This window comes from Diabrotica virgifera, chromosome 1 (genome assembly GCF_917563875.1).
Source record: "Diabrotica virgifera virgifera chromosome 1, PGI_DIABVI_V3a".
In the NCBI taxonomy this organism is placed as follows: Eukaryota; Metazoa; Arthropoda; class Insecta; order Coleoptera; family Chrysomelidae; genus Diabrotica; species Diabrotica virgifera.
In genome coordinates, this window is record NC_065443.1 from 138,573,057 (window position 1) to 138,598,808 (window position 25,752).

The 25,752-nt window shown below is 31.9% G+C and overlaps 1 protein-coding gene across 3 annotated transcripts; it reads right to left on the minus strand.

Moving 5' to 3' along the window:
* Positions 1-214: 214 nt before the first annotated feature.
* On the minus strand, positions 215-25,446 carry LOC114330290 (zinc finger protein 525-like). 3 transcript variants are annotated; one of them, XM_050644839.1, is made up of 2 exons: positions 25,139-25,446; positions 2,659-13,632 (listed from the first exon to the last, which is right to left on the minus strand). In XM_050644839.1, exon 2 carries the CDS (start codon positions 10,219-10,221, stop codon positions 9,187-9,189), a length of 1,035 nt encoding a protein of 344 aa, XP_050500796.1. In that variant the 5' UTR covers positions 10,222-13,632; positions 25,139-25,446; the 3' UTR covers positions 2,659-9,186. The 3 variants fall into 2 exon arrangements, with proteins under 3 accessions (XP_028135418.1, XP_050500796.1, XP_050500802.1); XM_028279617.2 differs by lacking the exon at positions 2,659-13,632 and adding an exon at positions 215-482 and having other exon boundaries at positions 25,139-25,438.
* Between the last annotated feature and the right edge of the window lie 306 nt (positions 25,447-25,752).

Sequence of the window (25,752 nt, forward strand, 5' to 3'; positions counted from 1 at the left end):
TTGACCTCTAAAAATCATAGGTGAAACAAGCTGAATTTTTCTGAGAATATCAATTTTGCAACCCCAACAAAGATCTTTGAAAGATGCAAAAAAACTTTACCTCTCCTACCTCCCGGTCTTTATACTATTTCACTAAAACTCTCCATTTAGGGAGAGAAGGGGGGAGGAATACATCTATTTACCAAGAAATTAAAACAAAATGTTTATTAGCACTTTTTATTTAGAATGAACCTTATACCAGAAACAATACTTGAAGCAACCGGCGGTTTTGAATGTTGTTACATAAGTGAGTGAAATCAATTTTGTAAATAAAATTTGTATTAACTCGATATTAAACAGTCGATATCTTTTGAATAGTGCAGCTTTTCTGGGCAATTTTATAAAGCTCTTAAATAAACGATTTTAATGAGTTCAATAAAATTGATCTCTTCCATTGAGCAGTCACTATGGAATTTCTATTGTTAATGCCTAATCTTCAAAACCTAAAACATCAAATTTCGATTTTGAGTTTTGGCAAGCAAATATGAGGCATTTTAAATATGACTAAAAAACGCTGAATTTAAACTTCCACATTACAAACTATATAAGACTGATTCATTTCGATTGCAGTAGTACGTATGTTTTTCGGAATTACACAACTTCAGCTAGAAATTTCACCAATGCCTTCTTGCTGGAAGTCCAGGGTTAGTTATCATCTAAATCGTCAGTACCTATACCTAAGTATATGTAGATCTTCCACGCGAACTACAAAATGCATTTGTTATTTTCAATGATATTTCAAATCAAACGTCTTCATTCGTATTCGTTGTCTTGTTCACTTTTCTACACATCAGAGTTGTATATGAGAATTCCATAATTTCTACTATTAAAATTTTGGGATTTTTTAACGTTTTTTTAATTAGAAAGGTGAATCACCCTTTTTGTGAAAAACCTGAATGTTAAAATTATAGATTATCTTTGACATTTGATGCCTCTGTAAATCGCCCATGTATTCTCGAACGATTACAAAGAATAGGTATAAATATAAATGTAGGTACAGACGGAAAAATTTTTGAGCACAAAATATTATGCGCAAAATACTATGGACACTAAAATTTTTGTGTGCATGCGCTTTAGTCCTGTCGCCAATGGGGGTACAACGGCCTCCTTAATTCAGATGGACTTACCCAAGTTTTTTTTATGTATTTTGACCCGTAGAACACGAATTTTTTGGGTAACAGTCGATCCGGATGTCGATAAGATTGTTATAAACAAAGAACTTGAGGAATCACATAACATCGATTTTTCGCAAAACAAAACATTGTTTTGTATTTTTTGGGTCATTCTAAGCAAAAAATGTTTTTACAAGTTTTTTCGTAGGTTGCATAGTTTTCGACATAAACGCGGTTGAACTTTGAAAAAATCGAAAAATGACAATTTTTGAACCCGAATAACTTTTGATTGAAAAATAAAATAATTCTGCTTACCGCATTTGAAAGTTCCAAGTCAAATTCTATCGGTTTTGATTACTTTCATGGCTAATTTTTTTATTGTTAAACAAAGCTATAAACACATAGTGATTGAATGATGTTTTCAATGCATTTCCCATTTGAAATCGAACGAGTAGGCGCGCATACAGACAATTTCTACGTAGATTAAGTGAATTAAAACGCATGAATTGGGCACGGGAAACATTATCTGTTTATGGCTTTGTTTAACAAATAAAAACTTAATTTTTAGCAATGCAAATAATCCAAACCGATAGAATTTGACTTGAACTTTCAAATGCAGTAAGCAGAATTGCTATTGTATTTTTTAATCAGAAGTTATTCGGGTTCAAAAATTGCATTTTTTCGATTTTTTGAAAGTTCAACCGCGTTTATCTCTAGAACTATGCATCCTACGAAAAAACTTGTAAGACCATTTTTTGCTGAGAATCACCCAAGAAATACAAAAAAACGTTTTGTTTTACGAAAAATCGCTGTTATGTAATTCCTCAAGTTCTTTGTTTATAACAAACTTATCGACATCCGGATCAACTGTTACCCAAAAAATTCGTGTTCTACGGGTTCTACATAAAAAAAAACTTGGGTAAGTCCATCTGAATTAAGGAGGCCGTTGTACCCCCCTTGGCGACAGGACTACATCTAAAAACTGATGAATCGGTGGTTTCCATTTAAACATGTATCTTAGCGCTGTTTCACATTATGAGAATTTTGACCGTGCGATGGTTAAAATCTACATAGTGGCTCGAGCAATCATATGGAATCTTTCTCCGTTTACCGTTCGATGAAGGGAGAAAGATTCCATATGATTGCTCGAGCCACTATGTAAATTTCAACCATCGTACGGTCAAAATTCTTATATAGTCGGTTCGCTAAACTCGGACACAACTGGCTAGTGATTTTAATAGGTATTTTTTTTGCCAATTTTGACGAAATTGGCAAAATTACCAACTATTTAGTAATTATTTTTGTCAATTTTGCCAAATTGGCAAAATTACTTACTAAAATCACTAGCCAGTTGTGTCTGCGATTTGAGTTTAGCGAACCGATTATAATGTGAAACAGCGCTTAGGAAGACGTGATATGGTGCCCTTCGCAGTTTATAAAACATTCAAAAGACGTGATATCGCAGTGAAAGGGTTAAGCACCTCAAAGGTAAATAAAATAAACTTCATTTAAATGTTACGTGTTTTTATTAAAAAACAGTTTAAAATTTTTTATTAAATAACAATTTTATACAAATAATTTATACTTAGGTATACATACATATTACTATTTCAGCACCTGCACATACCACTTTCATATTTCTAATTAGTAAACAAAACAAGTGGAAATTCAAAGAGGAGTCAGACAGGAATGCGTGCTGTCGCCACAATTATTTAATGTGTACTCCCAACTAATATTTCAGGAGACACTATGGAAACGGACTGAAGGTGTAAGGATTGGAGACTGCAGGCGATAGCGCAATCATGGCAGAGAATAGAGACGACTTACAAATTCTCCTAGAAATCATTAACAGAGAAAGCAAAAAGATGGGATTAACAATGAATATGGATAAAACCAAATACTACATGGTGATCTCAAAAAACCCTGTTGGCAACATGCATCTGACATTGGAGCTAGACATAAACGGCTAGAGAGGGTCGACAAGTATAAATACCTCGTAGCAATTATAAACTCACTGTTAGATCAAGATGAGTGGATAAAGGTCAGAATAGAAATAGCTCGAACAGGAGTTATAAAATAAATCAATGTTTACAAATAAGAAATTGAGTATGGCCATTGGCCATCAGATTGAGCAGTGGCGGCTGGTCAGAGGAGGCAAGGGAGGCTTAGCCTTCCCATAAATTTTTTACACATGATGCACTGTTTTGCTATTTTGCTTCGCGTTAGAGATATCGGAAAAAGTTATTTGAACAAGTTGTTCCAAATAATGTTCTAACCCCACATACCAAATTTCATCACAACATTCGCACTTTTAGTCTTTTCATTATTTTGTAGTCAGGATCCTAAAATTGGACGGAATATAATAATAGGTTTGTTCGTAGAACGATCAGCAACCGTTGCCAACCGTCAGACGCAAGCGCGTTCGTAGTCTACGAACTCGAACTGTTAACTGCGCAGCGCTAACTGTTAACTGCGCATGCGTCTGATGGTTGGCAACGGTTGCTGATCGATTGGATCGTACTACGAACAAACCTTATATCTCACTTGCTAATGCTCTGCGCAGCCTAGCAGTGTTTAAGGAGACCCGGTCTCCTAGAGCTGCATTATCGCTTATAGGCCAGGGTAATAAGACAAAAATATACCCTGTTCGTGACACTTCAACATCCAGGGTACTGAAGCGTTTTTTCGCCACGTAATACCTATAAGAACAAATTGTAACTATTTCCTGCGTAGGATCTGGCGGCCATTTTTATTTATAAACAATTTAGTGTCACAAAACGGCCTTTTTCCCTTTTTTTTCAAACTAATGGAAAACAGTAAGACATGGTTTTCTTAGTAAAAATATCTTTAAGAGAATGGAAAAAGCTTTAAAATGGCGTATTATAAAGTTTAATACACTCATCTATTGTTAATATAATTGCGAAAAAAGGGCTGAATTTCAAAAAAATTAATTTCTCAAAAACTATTGTAGAAATAAGTATAGAGCTTTGAATTTTTTGTCAAATGAGGGTTCTTTGGTGCTTAATATGTGACAAAAATTTCAAAGCGATTCATTCAATTGTTTAAATTTTATTCAAATTGTTTATCCCAGAGAGCTTTTTTTTGCAATAACATAAGTCAGAAAAAAATAATGTTAGAATCATTCAACAGGTGTCAAATAAAAGAGCATGAATTAAACTTTTAAATTGGTTTAAAAAAAGTGAATAAAAAATCCATTTATTACTAATAAATAATTATGCAAAAGGATCGTCAATTTTTCTTTTTGTGAATCCATTAAACTTTTAAATAACTTTTTTCAAAAAAATCTATTTTTTACCGTTTTTTAGGCGCATAACTACCAAGTAATGTTATTTATATGATAATTGATGAAAAATTGTAATAACTGTATATAATTTATTATATAAAAAAATAAAAAGTTTATAAGGAAAAATTGAACATACAGTGGAACCCCGTTAACTCGGATTAATCGGGACCGTGGCCGATCCGGGTTATCGAAAATTCGGGTTAGCCGGAGAAAATGGTAAAAATTATTAAAATATGGTATGCTTACAGATAAACTCCGTTATAATTGGCACACAGACACTTGTAAACCACGTTCGCGTTCCACACATACAAAGCGTCGTCGAGAGTCTCATTTTTAGCTTTCTTAGCTTTGCACCGATTGTCCAAACTGTCTTTTGTTATCATTTTGAAACAAAAACAACATTTTAAGTTTTATTGCCATTACGTAGACGCAAACACAAAATCTGAATATATTTACGCGGAACGAACAATGCGACTTTACTACACACACACAATACCGTCTCGCAACGAGAACGAACTTATGTTATTTAATAAGAGTGAAGACTAAGACCATTGTTTGAAAAATAATTTTTTAATAGTCTTTTCTAAACAATGCTAGACAGTTTCAAGTAAATAAAGGATACTACAGATGTCTGTTGGTTTCGATAACACGAGAATGAGCGTTGTCTGCCATGCCAGTCATTTTTACTAAGGTATATTATGTATCAAATTACACAAATACGCATTATCTCTCATTGTATAATGTGTTTGACATTGAAAATTGAAACGAATGAACTACATAGGAATTCGCTAAAGCGACAAATTTTTACGAAGAAAGTTTATTATGATAAATAAAATTAGCCTGAAAAATATAAGATATTATAGTATACGAACAATATGTTTATAAGGAAAGATAAAAGAAAATATTTTAAGATGTTGAAAAGAAATTGGAAAATCCAGCATAAAGGACATACATTTTTATTGTTGTAATGTTTGTCTGATAAAAATCGGTCCGGGTTAGCCGGACTTCCGGGTTATCGGGGGCCGACTTATCGGGGTTCCACTGTACTTTTGCATAATTATTTATCACAAATAAATGCAATTTTTATTCACTTTTTTTAAACCAATTTGAAAGTTTAGCTCATGCTCTTTCATTTGACACCTGCAGAATGGTTCTAAGATTATGTTTTTGTGACTTATGTTATTGCAAAAAAGCTCTCTGGGATAAACAATTTGAATAAAATTTAAACAATTGAATGAATCGCTTTGAAATTTTTGTCACTTATTAAGCACCAAAGAACAGGGTTGGACAAAAATTGGTTTTTTAAGAAAAAACAAAAAACATGTTTTTTATGTTTAAAAACAATGATTTTTGTTATAAAACAGTTTTTTTTTCATCTAAAAAAAAACACTGTTTTAAAACAAAAGAACGTTTTAAAATAATTAAGTACTTCACTGGATTTCTAACGGGGATTCCCATAAACCTCAACTGGCACACCTATGGGATTCCCGGGAAGACGCGACCTGCGCGCACATGCAACGAGTGTTTAACTGTTTCGTTTCCTTATACCACGTGATATTATGTATATGTAAATCACATTCGCTATTCAGTTTTTCAGGATATGTCGAAAGCTTTAACTTCTGCTTTATTATAATTTCATATTGGTATCTTTGGTTCTATTTTAATTTCTAGTGGATAGTTGCAGTGTATACAGTGTAACGCAAAGCTGAAAGTTGTTGCAACAGCTTTGGATAAATGCCAGAAAAATACCTGCATCATAGCAGATGCAACAGACATTTGGAAGAACTTACTGGGTTATTTCCAAAGTGAAAGTGAAGCTCAACCTAATGGTTGTAGCAACGTGTTGGAACTTCATAAAGCAGAAGCACGTTTTCAAATGGCTATAACAGATGCGCATTATTTAGCTTATTTATTAGACCCTCAGTACTTAGGTCAGAAACTCATTGAGGTGGAAGTTAATAGAGCATTGTTATTTATTTCGGATTTTCACCCAAATGTGATGCCCGAAATACTGTCATTTCGTGCCTTAGCACCGCTATTTAATAAACAATATTTGTTTACAAAAATACAGTGGACAATTTAGTTTCACATGGTGGCTATCTCAAAAACAGTTTATTTCATCGGAGTTGTTGCAGTTGACAACTCAATTATTTTCAGCAGTTGCATCCAGCGCTGGAGTGGACAGTCTATTTTCTTCATATGGTCTAGTTCACTCGAAATTGAGGAATAGGTTAGGAAGTGACAAAGCTGCTAAGCTAGTAACAATATTTCAATATTTAAATAAAAATGTTTAAGGTTTCATTATTAACCGTAAAAGCTCATTATTTATAGTTTTGATTTTTTTAAGGAACATTCATTGTAATTTTTATTTTTTGTATCACATATCAGTTGCAGGATGTAGGACTGTGTAATAGATGCTGTTGTAATTCAATAATCATTTACTTAATTTCTTAATTTTCTTTTTCTTTCAACTTTATTAGGAGTATTGGTTTAGTTAATGTTACTACAGCACTCAGCACTGTCTACCAGTACTAGTATGCTTGCTACCTGAACATAAATAAAGTTTAGTCAGTTACTTTTTTTCAGTTTTACTTTTTTACTTCGCATTGATATTGTTATTGCACCTACTTACTCTATAATCTATGTTTGCAATTTTGCAAATTAGCAAACACAAATGTCTTATAACAATGTTATTTAAATAAACAATAACGAAAAAAACTTGTGTTTAAAACAGCGTTTTAAAACACAACTGTTTTTTTCCAGTGTTTTTAAACATGTTTTAAAACAGCCCAACCCTGCCAAAGAACCCTCATTTGACATAAAGTTCAAAGCTCTATACCTACTTATTTCAACAATAAAAAAAATCCACAAAGAAAGAAAATTTTTCCTGTAGTTGGCTGTATACCATCAATCACAAAAATTGGAATAAATCCTTTGTAAAAGGTATAACATTTTATTAAAATCCCTAAAGGGCTACATCAGAACAAAACGTTTTCGATTTTATTACAAAATCATCATCAGTGTAAGACAGTCTGGATGCTAGCTGAGCCACCAAAGAAATATCGGGTAATAACCCTTCAAATATAAAATTTATGCTTTATAGATGCATATTTACATAAAATGCCTTGTGATGGGCAAATGGCAACAGGAATAATACCCTAAGGTAAGGTATTTAACTTCCCAACATGTGGGATACAAAAAATTGAGTTGTTTACATTTCGATGACTTTACGGCAACAGAAAAAAAAAGAGTTGCCATAAAGTCATCGAAATGTAAACAACTCAATTTTTTGTATCCCACGTGTTGGGAAGTTAAATACCTTACCTTAGGGCAATATTCCTGTTGCCATTTGCCCATCACAAGGCATTTTATGTAAATATGCATCTATAAAGCATAAATTTTATATTTGAAGGGTTATTACCCCGATATTTCTTTGGTGGCTCAGGTAGCATCCAGACTGTCTTACACTGATGATGCTTTTGTAATAAAATCGAAAACGTTTTGTTCTGATGTAGCCCTTTAGGGATTTTAATAAAATGTTATACCTTCTACAAAGGATTTATTCCAATTTTTACAATAGTTGTCGCAAAATTTATTTTTTTTTTGAAATTTCGACCTTTTTTCGCAATTGTATTAATAAATGAGTGTATTAAACTTTGTAATACGCCATTTTAAAGTTTTCTCCATTCTCTCCAAGATGTTTGTACTAAGAAAACCATAAGTCCTACTGTTTTCCATTAATTTGCAAAAAAAAAAGGAAAAAGAGACCGTTTTTTGACACTTAATTTTTTATAAATAAAAATGGCCGCCAGATCCTACGCAGGAAATAGTTACAATTTGTTCTTATATTGTATTACCTGTCGAAAAAACGCTGCAGTACCCTGGCTGTTGAAGTGTCATGGAAAAAACCTTATTACCCTGGACTATTAACGCACACGCTGCCCGGAGATTGGGCAAGGGCGGCTGATCGGCCAGCAGCCTCCTCTCCGATTTTAGGATCCTGACTACAAATAATGAAAAAACTAAAAATGCAAATTTTGTGATGAAATTTGGTATGTGGGATTAGAATAATATTTGGAACAACTTATTCAAATAACTTTTTCCGATATCTGTAATGTAAAGCAGAATATGGGTAATTTACCGTGTTTTAGGATTCGCAGTAGGCCGCTGTTAGAATTAAAAAAATTCAGTTGAGTATCTTAAAACATGTGAACCTTCAACATGTATGGACTGCAAAACTTCAAATCTGTATTTATTTTGATATGCATATCTACTTACAGAGATAGAATTGTTAACGAACAATATAGCGTATAGGGTTGCAGGGGAACTGCATTGCATGCATGAGGACAGAATACCTAGAAAATTGCTAAATGCAAGAATTTAAAGAAAAATACCTGTTGGAACACCAAAAAAGAGATGGTAGGACGAAGTAGATGAGGACGCCAAAAACCTCCTAAAAACGCGTTTATGGAAAAGAACAGCAGTAAATCTTGCTGAAGGCGGCCAAGTTCCAGTTTGGGTTGTAGTGCCATTGGATGGACGGATAACACTTTCTAGTAAACATTCATAAATAACCATTAATTATTATGAAACTAACAAAACAATAAAACACTGAAAACGTTTGTTTTCTATACTTCCACAAAATTTATTACAACTATCTGACTACAGCTGTTTCGGCAGAGTGCCTTTCTTAAGTGATATAGTTTACAATGTGTTTGCCTTTTTAAGTCTTTAACTGAGGAGGTTGAGGAGTGGGGAGCTGTTTGTCTCGAGTTGCTCATTCAGAATTATATCTGTATTTTTCAGTTTATTAATTTCCATAGATTCTAAAAAAGATAGCTTAAGGCCTTTATTTTGAATATGCAGAATTTGAAACTCTTCATTGAAAGAATGATTATGATCTAGAAGGTGAAGTGCGTATGTAGAAGTTTCTGTTTTTCTATTGTTGAAAGCCCTTTTGTGTTCTGCTATCCGTTTGTCAAAAGTTCTGCCAGTTTGACCGATGTACGTTTTCGGACAGTCACCACAAGTTAGTTTGTACACACCACTCTGTAGTTGTTTTCTCTTTCGACTTTTATTGTTCTTAATATATTTGCTTAAGTTGTTGTTAGTTCTGAAAGCTGGTGTTATTCCTTTCTTTTTTATGTATCTGGCTATTTTTGTTGTTATCTTGCCAGTATATGTAAGAGAGCAGAAGGTACTGGGTTCTTTCTGTGGTGGTGGATACACTAATTTCAGGGCTTTCTTATGGAGTTTTTGGTTTAAAATTTGGTTAACTGTTTGTTCGTTATAGCCGTTGTTTACTGCTATTTGGTTAATGATGTTTAGTTCTATCTCGAAGTTATTTCTTGTCATGGGAATTTCTGTCAGTCTATGTATCATGCTATGGTAGGCTGCTAATTTGTGTTGTGTAGGATGGGATGATGAATTGTGTATAGTTGTGTCAGTATGGGTAGGTTTATGATATACGGAGAACTCATGTTTGTTGTGTTGTCTGGTAATCGTTACATTTAGAAAGTTGATGGAGTTATTCTGTTCTGTTTCTATTGTAAACTCAATATTACTATGAAGTGAATTAATGTATGATAGAAATTGGTCAAGTTGTCTGTTAGTTCCTGTAAAGCATACTAGTATATCATCCACGTATCTCCACCAATATAAGAACTGTTTAAATACGGGATGTTTAGAAATTGTTGTTTCAAGTTGGTTCATAAATATATCTGATAGCAATGGGCTTAGAGCAGCGATTCTCAATCTGTGGTACATGTACCACTGGTGGTACAATTCATTACTTGCGGTGGTACACAAAACACAAAAAAAATTAAAATAGTATTACTTAGTAAGTCTTGATAATACACTCTAAAAATACAGGGTGTAACAAAAATACAAGTCATAAATTAAATCACATATTCTGGAACCAAAAATAGTTCGATTGAACCTAACTAACCCTAGCACAAATATGCACACAAAAAAAAGTTACAGCCCTTTGAAGTTACAAAATAAAAATCGATTTTTTCCAATATATCGAAAACTATTTGAGTTTTCTGATTGAAAACGGACATGTGACATTATTATGACAGGAAAATCTTAAAAAAAATTCTGCACCTCATAAAAATTTTATGGGGGTTTTGTTCCTTTAAACCCCCCAAACTTTGGGTACGTTCCAATTAAATTATCATTGTGGCACCATTAGTTAAACACAATGTTTTTAAAACTTTTTTGCCTCTTAGTAATTTTTCTAACTAGTTTTTATCGAAATATTTTGAATATTTGTCAAATCCACCACATATTTGTATACTGAGACCGTACATATCGAATAATAGACCGTATCGAATAAGTACGATTATAGAGACCCTATAATAATATGAAAATTTATTTATAAATTACAGATTTTATAAGTATATTTTGAACCATATTAAAAAAGAAGCCACATCTCGATAAAAGGTGCCTTGTCGGAAAAATACTAAGAGGCAAAAAAGTTTTAAAGACACTGTTTTCAACTAATGGTACCGCAATAATAGTTAAATTGGAACGTACACAAACATTTGGGGGGTGTAAAGGCACAAAATCTCCATAAAATTGTTATGTTAACATGTTAAAAAAGAAGCCGCATCTCGATTAAAACTGGTACATCTAAAAAATACTAAGAGGCAAAAAAGTTTCAAAAATATTGTGTTTAACTAAAGGTACCACAATAATAATTTAAGTGGAACGTACATAAAAGTTTGGGGGGGTTTAAGGGAACAAAACCCCCATAAAATTGTTATGGGGTGCACAAATGTCACTATAATTTCTTTTTAAGATGTCCCTGCCATAGTCATGCCACATGTCCATTTTCATTAAAAAGTTCGATATATCGGAAAAATCGATTTTCATTTTGTAACTTTAAAGGGCTGTAACTTTTTTTGTGTGCATATTTGTACTAGGGTAAGTTAGGTTCAATCGAACTATTTTTGGTTCCAGAACATGTGATTTAATTTATGACCTGTATTTTTGTTACACCCTGTATATGTGGTACCAAAAATAATAAAAAGAACTGTAGGTGGTACATGACTCAAAAAGTTTGAGAACCGCTGGCTTAGAGGATTACCCATAATAAGTCCTGCACTGTTGTTTGTGTATATTTGATTATTGAATTCAAAATAGTCTTGGTTTATGCAAATTTCAAGAAGGTGTAAAATTTCAGATGCAATGATCGGATTTGTACTATTATGGTCTAAAAGACTTTTAACTAAAACAAAAGTTTCTGTAGGAGGAACACTAGGAAAAAGATTTTTTACGTCAAATGAAATTAGTCTGAAGTTGTTGGGTAGGTGAAAATGTTGTATTTTACACCTTCTTGAAATTTGCATAAACCAAGACTATTTTGAATTCAATAATCAAATATACACAAACAACAGTGCAGGTCTTATTATGGGTAATCCTCTAATCCCATTGCTATCAGATATATTTATGAACCAACTTGAAATAACAATTTCTAAACATCCCGTATTTAAACAGTTCTTATATTGGTGGAGATACGTGGATGATGTATGCTTTACAGGAACTAACAGACAACTTGACCAATTTCTATCATAATTCCCATGACAAGAAATAACTTCGAGATAGAACTAAACATCATTAAACAAATAGCAGTAAACAACGGCTATAACGAACAAACAGTTAACAAAATTTTAAACCAAAAACTCCATAAGAAAGCCCTGAAATTAGTGTATCCACCACCACAGAAAGAACCCAGTACCTTCTGCTCTCTTACATATACTGGCAAGATAACAACAAAAATAGCGAGATACATAAAAAAGAAAGGAATAACACCAGCTTTCAGAACTAACAACAACTTAAGCAAATATTATAAGAACAATAAAAGCCGAAAGAGAAAACAACTACAGAGTGGTGTGTACAAACTAACTTGTGGTGACTGTCCGAAAACGTACATCGGTCAAACTGGCAGAACTTTTGACAAACGGATAGCAGAACACAAAAGGGCTTTCAACAATAGAAAAACAGAAACTTCTACATACGCACTTCATCTTCTAGATCATAATCATTCTTTCAATGAAGAGTTTCAAATTCTGCATATTCAAAATAAAGGCCTTAAGCTATCTTCTTTAGAATCTATGGAAATTAATAAACTGAAAAATACAGATATAATTCTGAATGAGCAACTCGAGACAAACAGCTCCCCACTCCTCAACCTCTTCAGTTAAAGACTTAAAAAGGCAAACACATTGTAAACTATATCACTTGAGAAAGGCACTCTGCCGAAACAGCTGTAGTCAGATAGTTGTAATAAATTTTGTGGAAGTATAGAAAACAAATGTTTTCAGTGTTTTATTGTTAGATAAAATGAACTTCCATCAAGTAACGGTCGAATCCATCAATTATTATGAAACTTCATATGCTTCTGTAACTGATCCTTTCGTAAAAACTCCTCTAGACAAATATCGCACTCGAAGCGCGTTTCTTCGTTATGCGACAGCATATGTTTGTCTAAGTCATCTTTTTCGGGAAATTGCTCAGAACAAATCTTACATTTTATAATATGTGTTTTCACATGATACTTTAAGGTATGTTTTTCACGAAATGACTTGGAACATATACCACAAGTAAACGATCTCTCCCCTGTGTGCGTTCGTAAGTGGGATATTAAACCATTTTTCGTAGGATATCTCTTAGAACAACTGTGACATTCAAATCGTTTGTCTCTATTGTGAACAAGTCGTATGTGAATTTGTAGATTATTGTTCTTAAAAAATGTTTTTGAACAAATGTCACATTTAAAAGCCTTTTCTCCAGAGTGCCATAGCATATGACCCTTTAAACTAATCTTGTGTAAGAACCTCTTTGGGCAAAGTTCACATTTAAAAGGTTTTCGTCCGCTATGTTGATTCATATGACTTTTCCACGTGGTGTAGTACGCAAACTGCTCTGAACAAATTTCACATTTATAAGGCTTTTTCCCAGTGTGCCACCTCATATGATTGTCTAAGTAAAACTTAAATGGAAATGTCTTGGGACAAAATTCACACTTGAAGCAATTATTGGCAGTATGAATTCGCAAATGCTTCCTCAAAATGATTAAGGTTGAACATTTCTTATTGCAAACTTCGCATTGAAAACAATTTTTTTCTTTCATCTTGTTCCGTTCATCTAAAGAATTTTCTTCTTGACGAAAATCTGAAATGAAAATGTTTCTTTTAGGAACTACTATCCAACAAATCTGCTCATTGTCTGCTTAAAATGCGAAATTCAGAACAGTCTGGCTTTAAGAGGGAGGATGTTATGGTTTGAAAATTTTGAATTTTTCGATTTTTTTTTATTATTTTAACACCTTGGCTGCGGTACGAGACAAATAAACCTCGTATTACGGTTGGATATTACGACTGTGTCATAACGGACTGTGGCAAAGATTCACTACGGGACATATTTAACGTGAGTTTATAAATACCCCTAAACGCAGCTAAGGTGTTAAACGAAAGTACATAATTTCAGCAATACTCTCTGAATTCCATATTGATCGGAGCAAAGGGCCTAGCCGGGTAAGATGATGAAAAGTGCCCCCAACTCGATTCGAATTCCATATAGCTCACCGTTTAGCATATAGAGTGAAACTCACTTTCTGAAATTTTTAGCCCCCTAAGTGGTCATGTGACCCACCTAGAGCCTAATTAGGGTTTTTGTGTTTTTATTTTTTATCTCAGCCGCATCGAGAACTAGCGAAAAACTTTAAATAAAAAAGTTGTAAGCTTTAAAAAGTTCTGTCCGAAAATTTTTTTTTTTTTATTTTAAGCGGGAAATTAAAATTTTAGAACGCTTTTTAAAATTTTAAATGAGTATAAAAAAATAACTAAGACATTCGTTTTCACGAGAAAAATATATAACGTATATTTTTGCATAATATTTTACCCTAATTTTATCAAATTTTTAAAATTGGTGAAATGCACCTTTAATAATAAAAACCGCATTTTTTCGGTTTTTTTTTCGATTTTTGATATAATTTTATACATATTTTTCAAAAAAGGTAACACCGTCACTAGAATAGGTAAAAAACTGAAAAATAATTGGGGTTTGCTTAATAAAATTTTTTTGTAACGCCATCCATTTTCAAGATACAGGGCGTTGAAGAAAACAAAATTTTACACATTTTTTACGATCTTGCCGAAACTACTGGCAACATTGTAATAAAATTTGGCAGAGGTAGTTGTGCATTTTTTGCCATACAATTAGGAATTTTATATTTATCATTGGCGCGCATAGGGGTAATGGTCTGAACTTTTTAAAGAAAAAAGATAGTACGCCACTGACGTATTTCAAATTAACAATCGTTTTTGAATACCTCGTTCAATTTGTGACAAAAAATCTATCTTCCTATTTTTTCATACCACGCGCCATTTTTATTAAAAAATAAAATATCTTAACCCTTACAAGTATTCGAACTTCTATAAAATAAAATACTACTAAATAGCCTAATAAAATAAAAAAAGTCAAAATGTAAATTCGTACAGGTTGAAACAAATTTTATATCAAAGTTTAGGTGGGTACAAAAGATATTTTCAAGAAAGTATCCAAATCATACAAGGGGATCATTGTTTAAATAGTTAAAAAGGGGTCATTTTTGCAAAAAAATTATTTTTTTAGCTGCTGAGGTCATTCAATTACCAATGAAGGTCTATGGGATTTTTTTCTACAAAGTTGAAGGGTAAGTCTTTCACATAAGTCTTACTAAATTAAATTTGACCCCCTATTTATTTAATTAACTGTACATAAAGCTTCAAAAACAAATTTGCAAAAAATTAATTTTAGCGTTTTAAATAAGCACTATAAAATATGTTATTTTACAGACTAAGTTGCGCTATGTTATCAGTATTAAGCAAAAAAAATTGGTCCAAAAATATTTAATATTTTTTGAGATATCGAATTTGTGTTTTAAATATTACTACCTATATTTTAAAATGCAAAAACGCGGTTGTTGCCAAAGAAATATTCACCTGCTTAAGATGTCATTATTTTTATTTTTATGTATATTTTCGACAAATGTATTGATTAATTCAAATTTCAATTAAACTCCCCCCTAAAATGGCATTTGAAAATTATTGAAATTTGTTTATAATTTGTTTTTTTAATAACGTCGAGCGGATTAAGTATTTTGAAATGTCGTTTCGATAATTAAGTTCCTGGGAATTTTTTACTAATTAACAAAATTTTTTTGTCGTTTTTTCTTCTTGTTTTTTTTTTTCTTGGAGTTACATTACTACGGGCCCTTTTAGGGTTAAATTTTATTAAGAATATCGAATCTCTGAGTTGTAGATTCTAGACCTAAAAATATTAAGATTTAACTAAAATCTCTTAAATAAAATGTGGATACTTACTGAGTTACAGGGTGTTTTATTTAAAAATTTAAAAATTATTGTTACCAAGTACTTTAAAACTATTTGATGTATCCTTATCATACTTGGCAGAAAGTGTGGCTATTATACACCCTACTAAATTAATAAACGTTTCTAGCTAGTGCCAGAAGCGTACGACAGGGGATAGTGAATGATTGACCCTTCCCAAATTCTACGCCACTGAGTGAATTACTATTTTAGCGAAATTTTTCGATTCTCCAATACTTTGTATGTAAATAACTTTATTGGTATTGATAAAGCCATCAGTTTGAGAGATATTGGAAGTTTAAAATGAATGAATGAATGAATGAATCAAAATAACTATGCCGTTTCATTTTTAACGTCCAATATCTCGAAAACTAATGACTTCGTTACCAGTAAAGAGTATATTATTTACATAGAAAGTATTGGAGAATCGAAAAATTTCGCTAAAATAGTAATTCCCTCAGTGGCGTAGAATTTGGGAAGGGTCAACCATTAACTATCCCCTGTCGTACTGGTAGTAGCTAGAAACTTTTATTTATCACGATTTAGTAGACTGTGTAGTACATACACTTTCTGCCAAGTATGATAAGGATATGTCAAATAGTTTGAAAGTAATTGGTAAAAATAATTTTTAAATTTTTAAATAAAACACCCTGTAACTCAGTAAGTAGCCACATTTTATTTAAGTGATTTTAGATCAATCTTAATATTTTTATGTCTAGAATCTACAACTTAGAGATTCGACATTCTTAATGAAACTTAACCCTAAAAGGAACCGCAATAATATAACTCCAAGAAAAAAAGAAGAGGAAAAAAAGACAAAAAAATTTGTTAATTAGTGAAAAATTCCCAGGAACCCAATTATCGAAACGGCATTTCAAAATATTTAATCCCCGCGACGTTATTAAAAAAACAAATTATAAACAAATTTGAATAATTTTCAAATACCATTTTAGGGGGAAGTTTAATTGAAATTTGAATTTATCAATACATTTATCCAAAATATACATAAAAATAAAAATAATAGGATTTAATACAGGTGAATATTTCGTTGGCAACAACCGCGTTTTTGCAATAGAAAATAGAGTAACATTTAATAAACAAATTCAATATCTCAAAAAATATTAAATATTTTTGGACAATTTTTTTTTGCTTAATACTGATAACATAGTGCAACTTAGTCTGTAAAATAAGATATTTTATAGTGCTTACCCCTAAGCGCGCCAATGATTAATATCAAATCCTTAATTGTTTGTCAAAACATGCACAATAACTACCTCTTAAAACCCGCCAAGTTTTATTACAATGTTGCCAGTAGTTTCGGCAAAATCATAAAAAATGTGTAAAATTTTGTTTTCTTCAACGCCCTGTATCTTGAAAATGGATGGCGTTACAAAAAAATTTTATTAAGCAAACCCCAATTATTTTTCAGTTTTTTACCTACTCCAGTGACGGTGTTACCTTTTTTCAAAAATATGTATAAAATTGTATCAAAAAACGAAAAAAAAAACCAAAAAAAATGCGGTTTTTTATTTTTAAAGGTGCGTTTCACCAATTTTAAAAATTTGAAAAAATTTAGGGTGAAACATTATGCAAAAATACACGTTATATATTTTTTTTTTCGTGAAAACGAATGTCTTCGTTATTTTTTTATACTCATTTAAAATTTTAAAATCGTTCTAAAATTTTTAAAGCTTAAAACTTTTTTATTTAAAGTTTTTTCGCTAGTTCTCGATGCGGCTGAGATAAAAAATAAAAACATAAAAACCCTAATAAGGCTCTAGGTGGGTCACATGACCACCTAGGGGGCTACAAATTTCAGAAAGTTAGTTTCACTATATATGCTAAACGGTGACCTATATGGAATTAGAATCGAGTTGGGGGCACTTTTCATCATCTTACCCGGCTAGGCCCTTTACCGGAATACAGCATGTTGAATGTCCCTACCTTCGACCCGCTTTGCAACAGCTTCGGGCCAGCGCGCTTGAGCGTAGTGAGAAACGTTCAACAGTTGTTCACCTTCTGTTTTGTAAATTACTCTGCAATTCAAAAACATATTCCGGTTGCAGCACTTTACGATTTGACAGACAAAAAGAATATTGAAAATAAAATTGTCAAACAAACGCGTTTTTCTCAAAACTGCATTTTCAAAAGGGGTGGACATTGTAACTCAACAACTACTTGACTGATCCATCTAAAATTTTGCATAGATCTCTTTATAGACCAGGGCGCATCTGTAAAAATATTAGTACATTTGGATGTTGAGAGGTGACTGACTCATATTTTTTGCAGAAAATGGTTGGAAACAACTCATATAATTATATTTGAGTCATGATACTATAAATAACGAGATCGTATCTTCCCGTAGCTCAAAATACGTCCGAGTTCGCGCATGATGACGTAACTGGAGACCGGAAGTTGAATGTGAATTATTGTTAAAGTTAAATGGGATTTGTATGCATTGTGTGATGAAATTATTCAATTAGCAACATAACATTTAACTTCAATGTATTCGAAAAAAATTTAATGTCGAGATTCCTGTCGAAATAACTGTCAAAAATAAAATATAAAATACATTTAGCTTACAACCGCGAACAATTCAAACTAATCGGCCATTACGAATGATTACGAACCATTACGAACTTGCCGGTCTCCAGTTACGTCACGACTTCCGGATGTGCAATATATTATCTTGTTATTTATTTGAGTTATGCTCCTACTCAAAAAGGTCCGGAACATTTTTTAAATAATCAAAATATCAAAAAATAAAGGAAAAATTCGATTTTTTTCTTGTTTTTTTTATTATAACTTTAAAAGTATTCATTTCCGAGAAAAATTGCACGGATATAAAAGTTGCGTAATTAAATTTCCTACAATATAGGATTAGTTAAAGATTTTAAAAATTGTCACCCTTGTTGCAAAATAGCAATAATTGCCAAAAAACCCATAAAAAAAGTATTCGCATTTTACGTTTTTCAACCATTTATGCTATACTTATAGGCTATTGATTATGTACTATAGAAAGGAACTACAACGTTAACGGGGATTTATTATTTCATATGAAAAGGTAATTGATTTCTATTCCTATTACATGTACCATTGCATATACCTAAAGTTACGTAGAAAAAAGTTACAGAAAAATATTTGCGAAATAACTAGGAAAATTGCCCAAAATTGCTGTGAGTGGCGAACTTTGAAAAATCATATTTCGAAAACTATAAATCCTAATTACCTCTACTAAACAGCATTTTAAAGAAGAAATATGTAGGTTTTTTTTCTGTAAAGCAATGTCTATACCTATATCCTCGTGGACAAAAGTTATAGGACAAAAAACAAAATTTCTTTCTTTTGGGTTTCTTTGTGCCTTTTCTTTTGAATATATTTTTGTAAAAAAAAGTATGATTGACTTTAAAAAGTGATATTTAGATAGGAAATTAAAGCAGGAACAATTTTTATGTAGATATGTTTGTACCAAAAGTGCATAGAACTCACCCTAATGTAACCTGTGCCCAGGGACTAATTCACCCATTTCTGAAAAACGCACCCCTTTAAATGGTAGCACTCCGCGGTTTTTTCATATACACATGTCCATTGACCATATGAAATAATAAAACTCTGTTAACGTTGTAGTTCCTTTTAGCTATCTTATTTTGAATATAATCAATAGCCTATTAGGAGCTTCATATTTTACCCAGAAAAATTTTAGACAAGACGAAAACGGCGGGTTCGTTGGAAAAAATATTCTCATGAGATTTTTTTGCATAATTATATTCGTGAGACATCCCAGAATAAGATTCAAGAAGTCGCCGACGTGAAAAGTGGTCCAAATTTTTTTTTAATTTTTTTTAATAAAATTGCAAAAATTCAATATTTTCGGCCCACACACATTTTTTTTAACTTTTTTGGACCATTCTGGACAGAAAAGGTCTCTCATAATTTTTCTCTAAAGTTGCTAGTTTTCGAGTTATAAGTAATTTAAAATTGAAAGAAACGAAAAATGGCGATTTTTAAGGCTTAATAACTCGGTTAAAAATTATTATTATGAAATTCAGAAAGTGACCAAATCAAAGACTAAAGCCTCCACTGCATGATCCTGAAGAAATTTGTGTCATTAATTTATTACTAAGGTGTTATTTTTAATTATTAGTGTGCGAGTAGATGCACCATTGACTGCCGGAATGGCATCTCTCTCGCACTCATCATTGCATCTTTCTGGCTTTCATAATAATAACTTTTAACCGAGTTATTAAGCCTTAAAAATAGCAATTTTTCGTTTTTTTCAATTTTAAATTGCTTATAACTCGAAAACAAGCAACTTAGAGAAAAATGAGACTTTTTTGTCCAGAATGGTCCAAAAAACCTAAAAAAAAATGTGTACGGGTCGAAAAGATTGATTTTTGCAATTTGACAAAAAAATTTAAAAAAAAATTTGGACCACTTTTCACGTGGGCGACTTCTTGAACCTTATTCTGGTATGTCTCACGAATGGGGAATGCAAAACAATCTGGTGGCAATATTTTTTCCAGCGAACCCGCCGGTTTCGCCTTTTCTATTTATGATAAAATAAAACAACACTGTAAATTTCATTAAGACCGGTTTAACAGATTTTACAAAATAAATTTTGCAATCCAGTTTTCGCAAAAAAAATTCATTTTTTCAAAATGTTGCAGGACTGAAAATAAAGCAGATAGCAAGTTTAATTTTTTTTACATATAGAATAATACTGTACCTTTCATTTCATTTTCAAAATTAAAATCGGTTAACTACTACAGCGTCAGGAATTTTTTTAAATAAACATTAATTTTTGGTGCTACACGCAGGACAGCGGATACGTTTGCTCTGATTAGGCATTCCAATGACCTTTGATAATGATTGATACATTTTAATTTTTAGTACATTTCGATATAAATAAATGAACTTGTTTATTGCAAAATAAAAACACATACTTTGTCCTTTGAAATTACACTTTTTTTGCAAAAACTTTCTTTGTTCATATATTTTAACTTAGAGAACAAAAGTTTATTCTTTTTAAGCATATGCAATTGTTTAAACAATATTTCACAAACAATAATCAAATTAGTTTGATTTTTGTGGAATTAAAATATTAAAATACAACAAAGTATAGAGTTAGCAAATAATATATAAAGATTTAAAGAAATTTTGGTGGAAATCAACTTATGTGAATCGAACACCGCTGTTCTGCGCGTAGCACCAAAAATTAATGTTTATTTTAAAAAATTCCTGACGGCGTGGTAGTTAACCGATTTTAATTTTACAAATTGCAAATGAAAGGTACAGTATTCTTATATATGTAAAAAAAAATCAACTTGCTATTTGCTTTATTTTCAGTCCTGCAATATTTTGAAAAAATGATTTTTTTGCGAAACCTGGATTTCAAAATGTATTTTGCAAAATCTATTGAACCAATCTTAATCAAATTTACAGTATTGTTTTATTATGTCATAAAGTTTTTTTTTGGGTAAAATACTATGCTAAATATAGCAAATGGTTGAAAACCGTAAAATGCAAACACTTGTTTTTATGTTTTTTTCGCAATTATTGCTAGTTTGCAATAAGGGTGACAACTTTTAAAATTTTTAACCAATCCTATATTGTAGGAAATTTAATTACGCAACTTTTATGTCAGTACAACTTTTCCCTGAAGTGAATACTTTTAAAGTTATAATCAAAAAACGAAGAAAAAAATCGAATTTTTCCTTTATTTTTTGACATTTTGATTATTTAAACAATGTTCTGGACCTTTGTGAGTGGGAGGATAATTCAATCATTATTATATGAGTTAATTCCAAAGCAATGAGTACAGGGGATCTTAGAGATGGCCAATGGGACTATAGAAGGATGTGGAAGTTAGGCATCGGACAACGTCGAAAGACGTTCTAAAACCGATACATACATACAATTACAAGCAATTTCTGCAAAAAAATATGAGTCACCTCTCAACGTCCATCTCAAAACAGATCCGCCCTGAACTATTAGACATTTGTGAGGTGACGCTGTCGAATAATTTTTGTTTTGTGCTTATTTTTTGTTCAACAATAATAATATGTTGATTTTCACCGTTTTTTACAAATAATTTCGTTATTTTGGCTTCTGAGTTCTGAGTGATATCAAAAACCAAAAAATCGTTAAAACTAAAAACAGCGTTACTTGGAGAAACTAATAAAATCTTTTTAAATTTTTTGATTCACATGATCCAATGGCCAGGATATTGTCTTAAAATGTTGCGTCAAAGCATAATCTAATTTAAAAATAAAAGAGGGAGAAATTTTCAGGAAATGATCAAAGCACCAGATGCTTTACTACATTCATTTTTTTTAACATTTACATTTAACCCTCCGACGGCTGAGGCTTGTCAGTCCACTCCCATATGAAAGTACAACATAAACTTGGTAATTATTTATTGATAAAATTGAAACTCTATATACCTTTTCTACTCAAAAATATAATTTCCCTACAACTTTTGAAAAAGAAAGATACAAAGAACATGAAGTATATCACTAATGGTACTCACATGCCTCACCTGACCAAACATGCAATTTAAAAAGGAAAAGGCAGTTTCTGTTTTTGTTTGATTCAGAGTTGGACCACCATCTCCAGACAGCTATTTCTGCATCTCATGCGTCCTCGGTGGAGCTATGCAGTCACAACTCTAAACCAAAAATGTAATTTAAATTTTTTTTCATGCCACATCTTTATACAATTGATAGAAAATTACCTCTGTAGTTCCTCTAAATTTACACACACACATACAACAAAGTAAATCCGAGTTCTAGGGGACATGAGATTCCAGGAGAGAGTTATGATATGAGCACGTAAACAACTACAAAATGCACTGGAATTGTTTTTGTTTTGCACCCAACATCTGCTCTAAACAAAAGAGGTTATTGCAAATATTGTATGTTGCAGGGAATATGAAAAACAGTATCAAGGAGATATGCAATGAGATTAAATCCAAAACGTCCTTCTAAGTTCTTCAGTTTTTTCTGTGTCACAAAATTGCACATTTAGAATTTTCATTACACACTTCTGTAGTCTTCGTGCATCCAAAATTAACCCTTAACTATTTCCATTCCTGTCTCGCTTGTTTTTCTCAGCCACATTTTGCCAGCTCTTTTTTAGGTCATTGTGCCATCTCAATATGGGTCTTCATCATGTTTTTTGCATCCTAACATCTCTATTTTATGATTTTTTTCATTCCATCTTATGTCTGTATATTCTTGCAATAGCATAGCCCATTTTAACTATATGAGGATTTCTGTTATATCGGTAACCTATTTACTTTTAGTTCTCTCTCTCACTTTTCATTTCTAATTCTGTCCCTCAGAGTAATTTTCACTCTATTAATCTTTGGGCAACTTCTATTTTTATACTATTTGTTTTGTTAGTGACCATGTTTGTGCTCTGTATGTTATTATCAACAATACACATTGATTGCACAGTCTTGTTCTCAAATGTTAAGGAATTTTCTTATTTGTTAAAATGTCGAACTTATAGAATTTGTTAGAATTTGCTAAATAAATATTTATAATCTGTCACATTTTCCACTTTCTTGTTGTTTATTACAGTTTCTTAATCGTCTCAGCCCATCACATTGATTTTTCCATATTCATCTTTAGACTAATCTTTTTTATTTTTGTCTATAATCCAGTGGTTCAAAAGATAGAATTCAAGGATGAGTGATCAGTGAATGCAGGCATTGGTCAGTTGTATGATGTGGCACCTTCTAATAACTGTTTACACCAGTGATGAGCAAAGCAGGCCAACTCCTCCCCACGAAAGTATTTAATCCAGCCCACCAAGGATCCATCGACATGGGTAGTATGTGGCCCGCTTTAACACAAAACGAATTGTTTCTATAATTTTGGCCCTCCTCTAGAATTTCTTAAAGTTTCTGGCCCCATTAAAAAAGTTTGCCCACCACTGGTTTACACAGTCATTATTTGTGTTTTGAGTTTCCATTGGTGAGTTTTTTTATGGCAGAGTACTTAATTACTTTGTTAACACATTAAACTCCACTTGAATTACATTTAACTCACACCCTGTTTTGCCCAGGCGTTATGTGAGTTAAATATAATTCACAATAATGTTGAGATTCTAAATATGGAGCCTGAAGGCCCAAACAAAAATTTTCAATTGGGCAGTTAATGTGTTAAGAGGTGTAAATGTGTAAAAGTGGTGATATTGGATCAGGAACATTCAAAAAGTGTGTGCTGTCTACTTGATCATTCTATCTTTGTAGTCACTGGACTACAGTTCTGTTACAACTTATTCTGTTACAAAAATATTGTTCTGAAACTATTTTCTTCTGGCATTTTTGTAAATAACTATTTTTAATGGGAAATAAGCCACAATTTTACTAAAGAAATGATTTTATTAACGTTTCGACATCCAAATAGGATGCCGTTGTCAAAATACAAAAAAAATAATTTTTTTGCCATCTGGTTTGGACGTCGAAATGTTAATAAAATCATTTCTTTAGTAAAATTGTGGCTTATTTCCCATTAAAAATAGTTAAATACAAAAATACAATTATTAGATAGATAGATAGATAGATCTTTATTTGAATTAGGAAAAAACCTAATATTATGGAAGCCTGATAAACTTGTGTGTACAGAAAATTAGTGAAGTATTAAACATCTGTGGTGCTAAGGCAAAACCCAATATGTCAAAAAACGTAATTTTGCAGCAGATGAGTTTAAAAGTTCGCAGTGTTGTTGTAATAGTGGACATATTGGAAACTAATTTTATTATCTACTGGTTACATGGATGCGTTTAGCCATGTTGGGTTTTGTCATCATATTCTTCATTGCTCAAGGTACATATTGGCATTTAAAAAGAAAAATCGATAATTTTTGACATATCAGGTTTTGCCTTAGTACTACAGACATTTAGGAGGCAGTTCTATCATGTTATGGGGAGATTAGTCTGGAGAGTCGGATAGGTAACATTGATAATTGATCAAAGATCTACAGTAGAGCATCCCAGTATGATAAAGGCTCTCATTAGAGCTAGAGGAGAACCAACTATTGCAGTATTATATTATATTCATTTTTATTGTTTCAAATTAATTCATGTCGCATTTTCCAATGCAAAAATGATGATGATGATGCAAATGTCATGAGATATATTTCAGTTCATGTTAGCACTGGATGGCAATAAGTCTACTTGTCTCCTAACTCATCTAAGGTGTTAGTTTGAATTTCTTATGCTATGTTAAGTTAAGGAAATAGTATAACTTATGCGATTAGGAAGTGAAGGTGGCAGATTTCTGTTTTATTTACAAGTCTCACCTGAGTCATTTTCGTTTTTTATTTCCGTTTTAATATCTTCAATATTTACTTCTGTGGATAACTCATTCTGCATATATCCTATGTCTGTACTGCTTAATCGATCATCATATTCCTCCAGTTCTTCCTTTATTTCAACCTTAATATCTGTTTCACAGTCTTGTGCTAACTCCAGTTGGTCTAAAGACATCACATCAGTGGACTCCATACCCTAATATAGATTAAAAACTACCAGAAAAATAAATTAAAAATCAAGTAAAAATATTTAAAATATAAAAAATAAAAAGCACATACTACATACCTAACCTAAAACTAAAACATGAAATGAACTGTCAAAATTATTTGAAAATGTCAATGTCAAAATGTCATATTGACAAAACACTTTTTTCTATGCGCTGATCCCAGTCCAAACATGGTCCAAACGCTATTAGGATTAGGTGCTCACAGTATATTTAAAAAAAAAGTATAGGTACAAATATTTTTTCAAAATGATATAATAATGGTGTTCTGTGGAATTCTTGTTATTTGCTTTCTTTGCTTCACACTTGCACTGTTCTTTTCTCCCATCAATCACAGCAGTCATTTGGCCTTGTTAATTTCTTTTTGGATGTAAATCT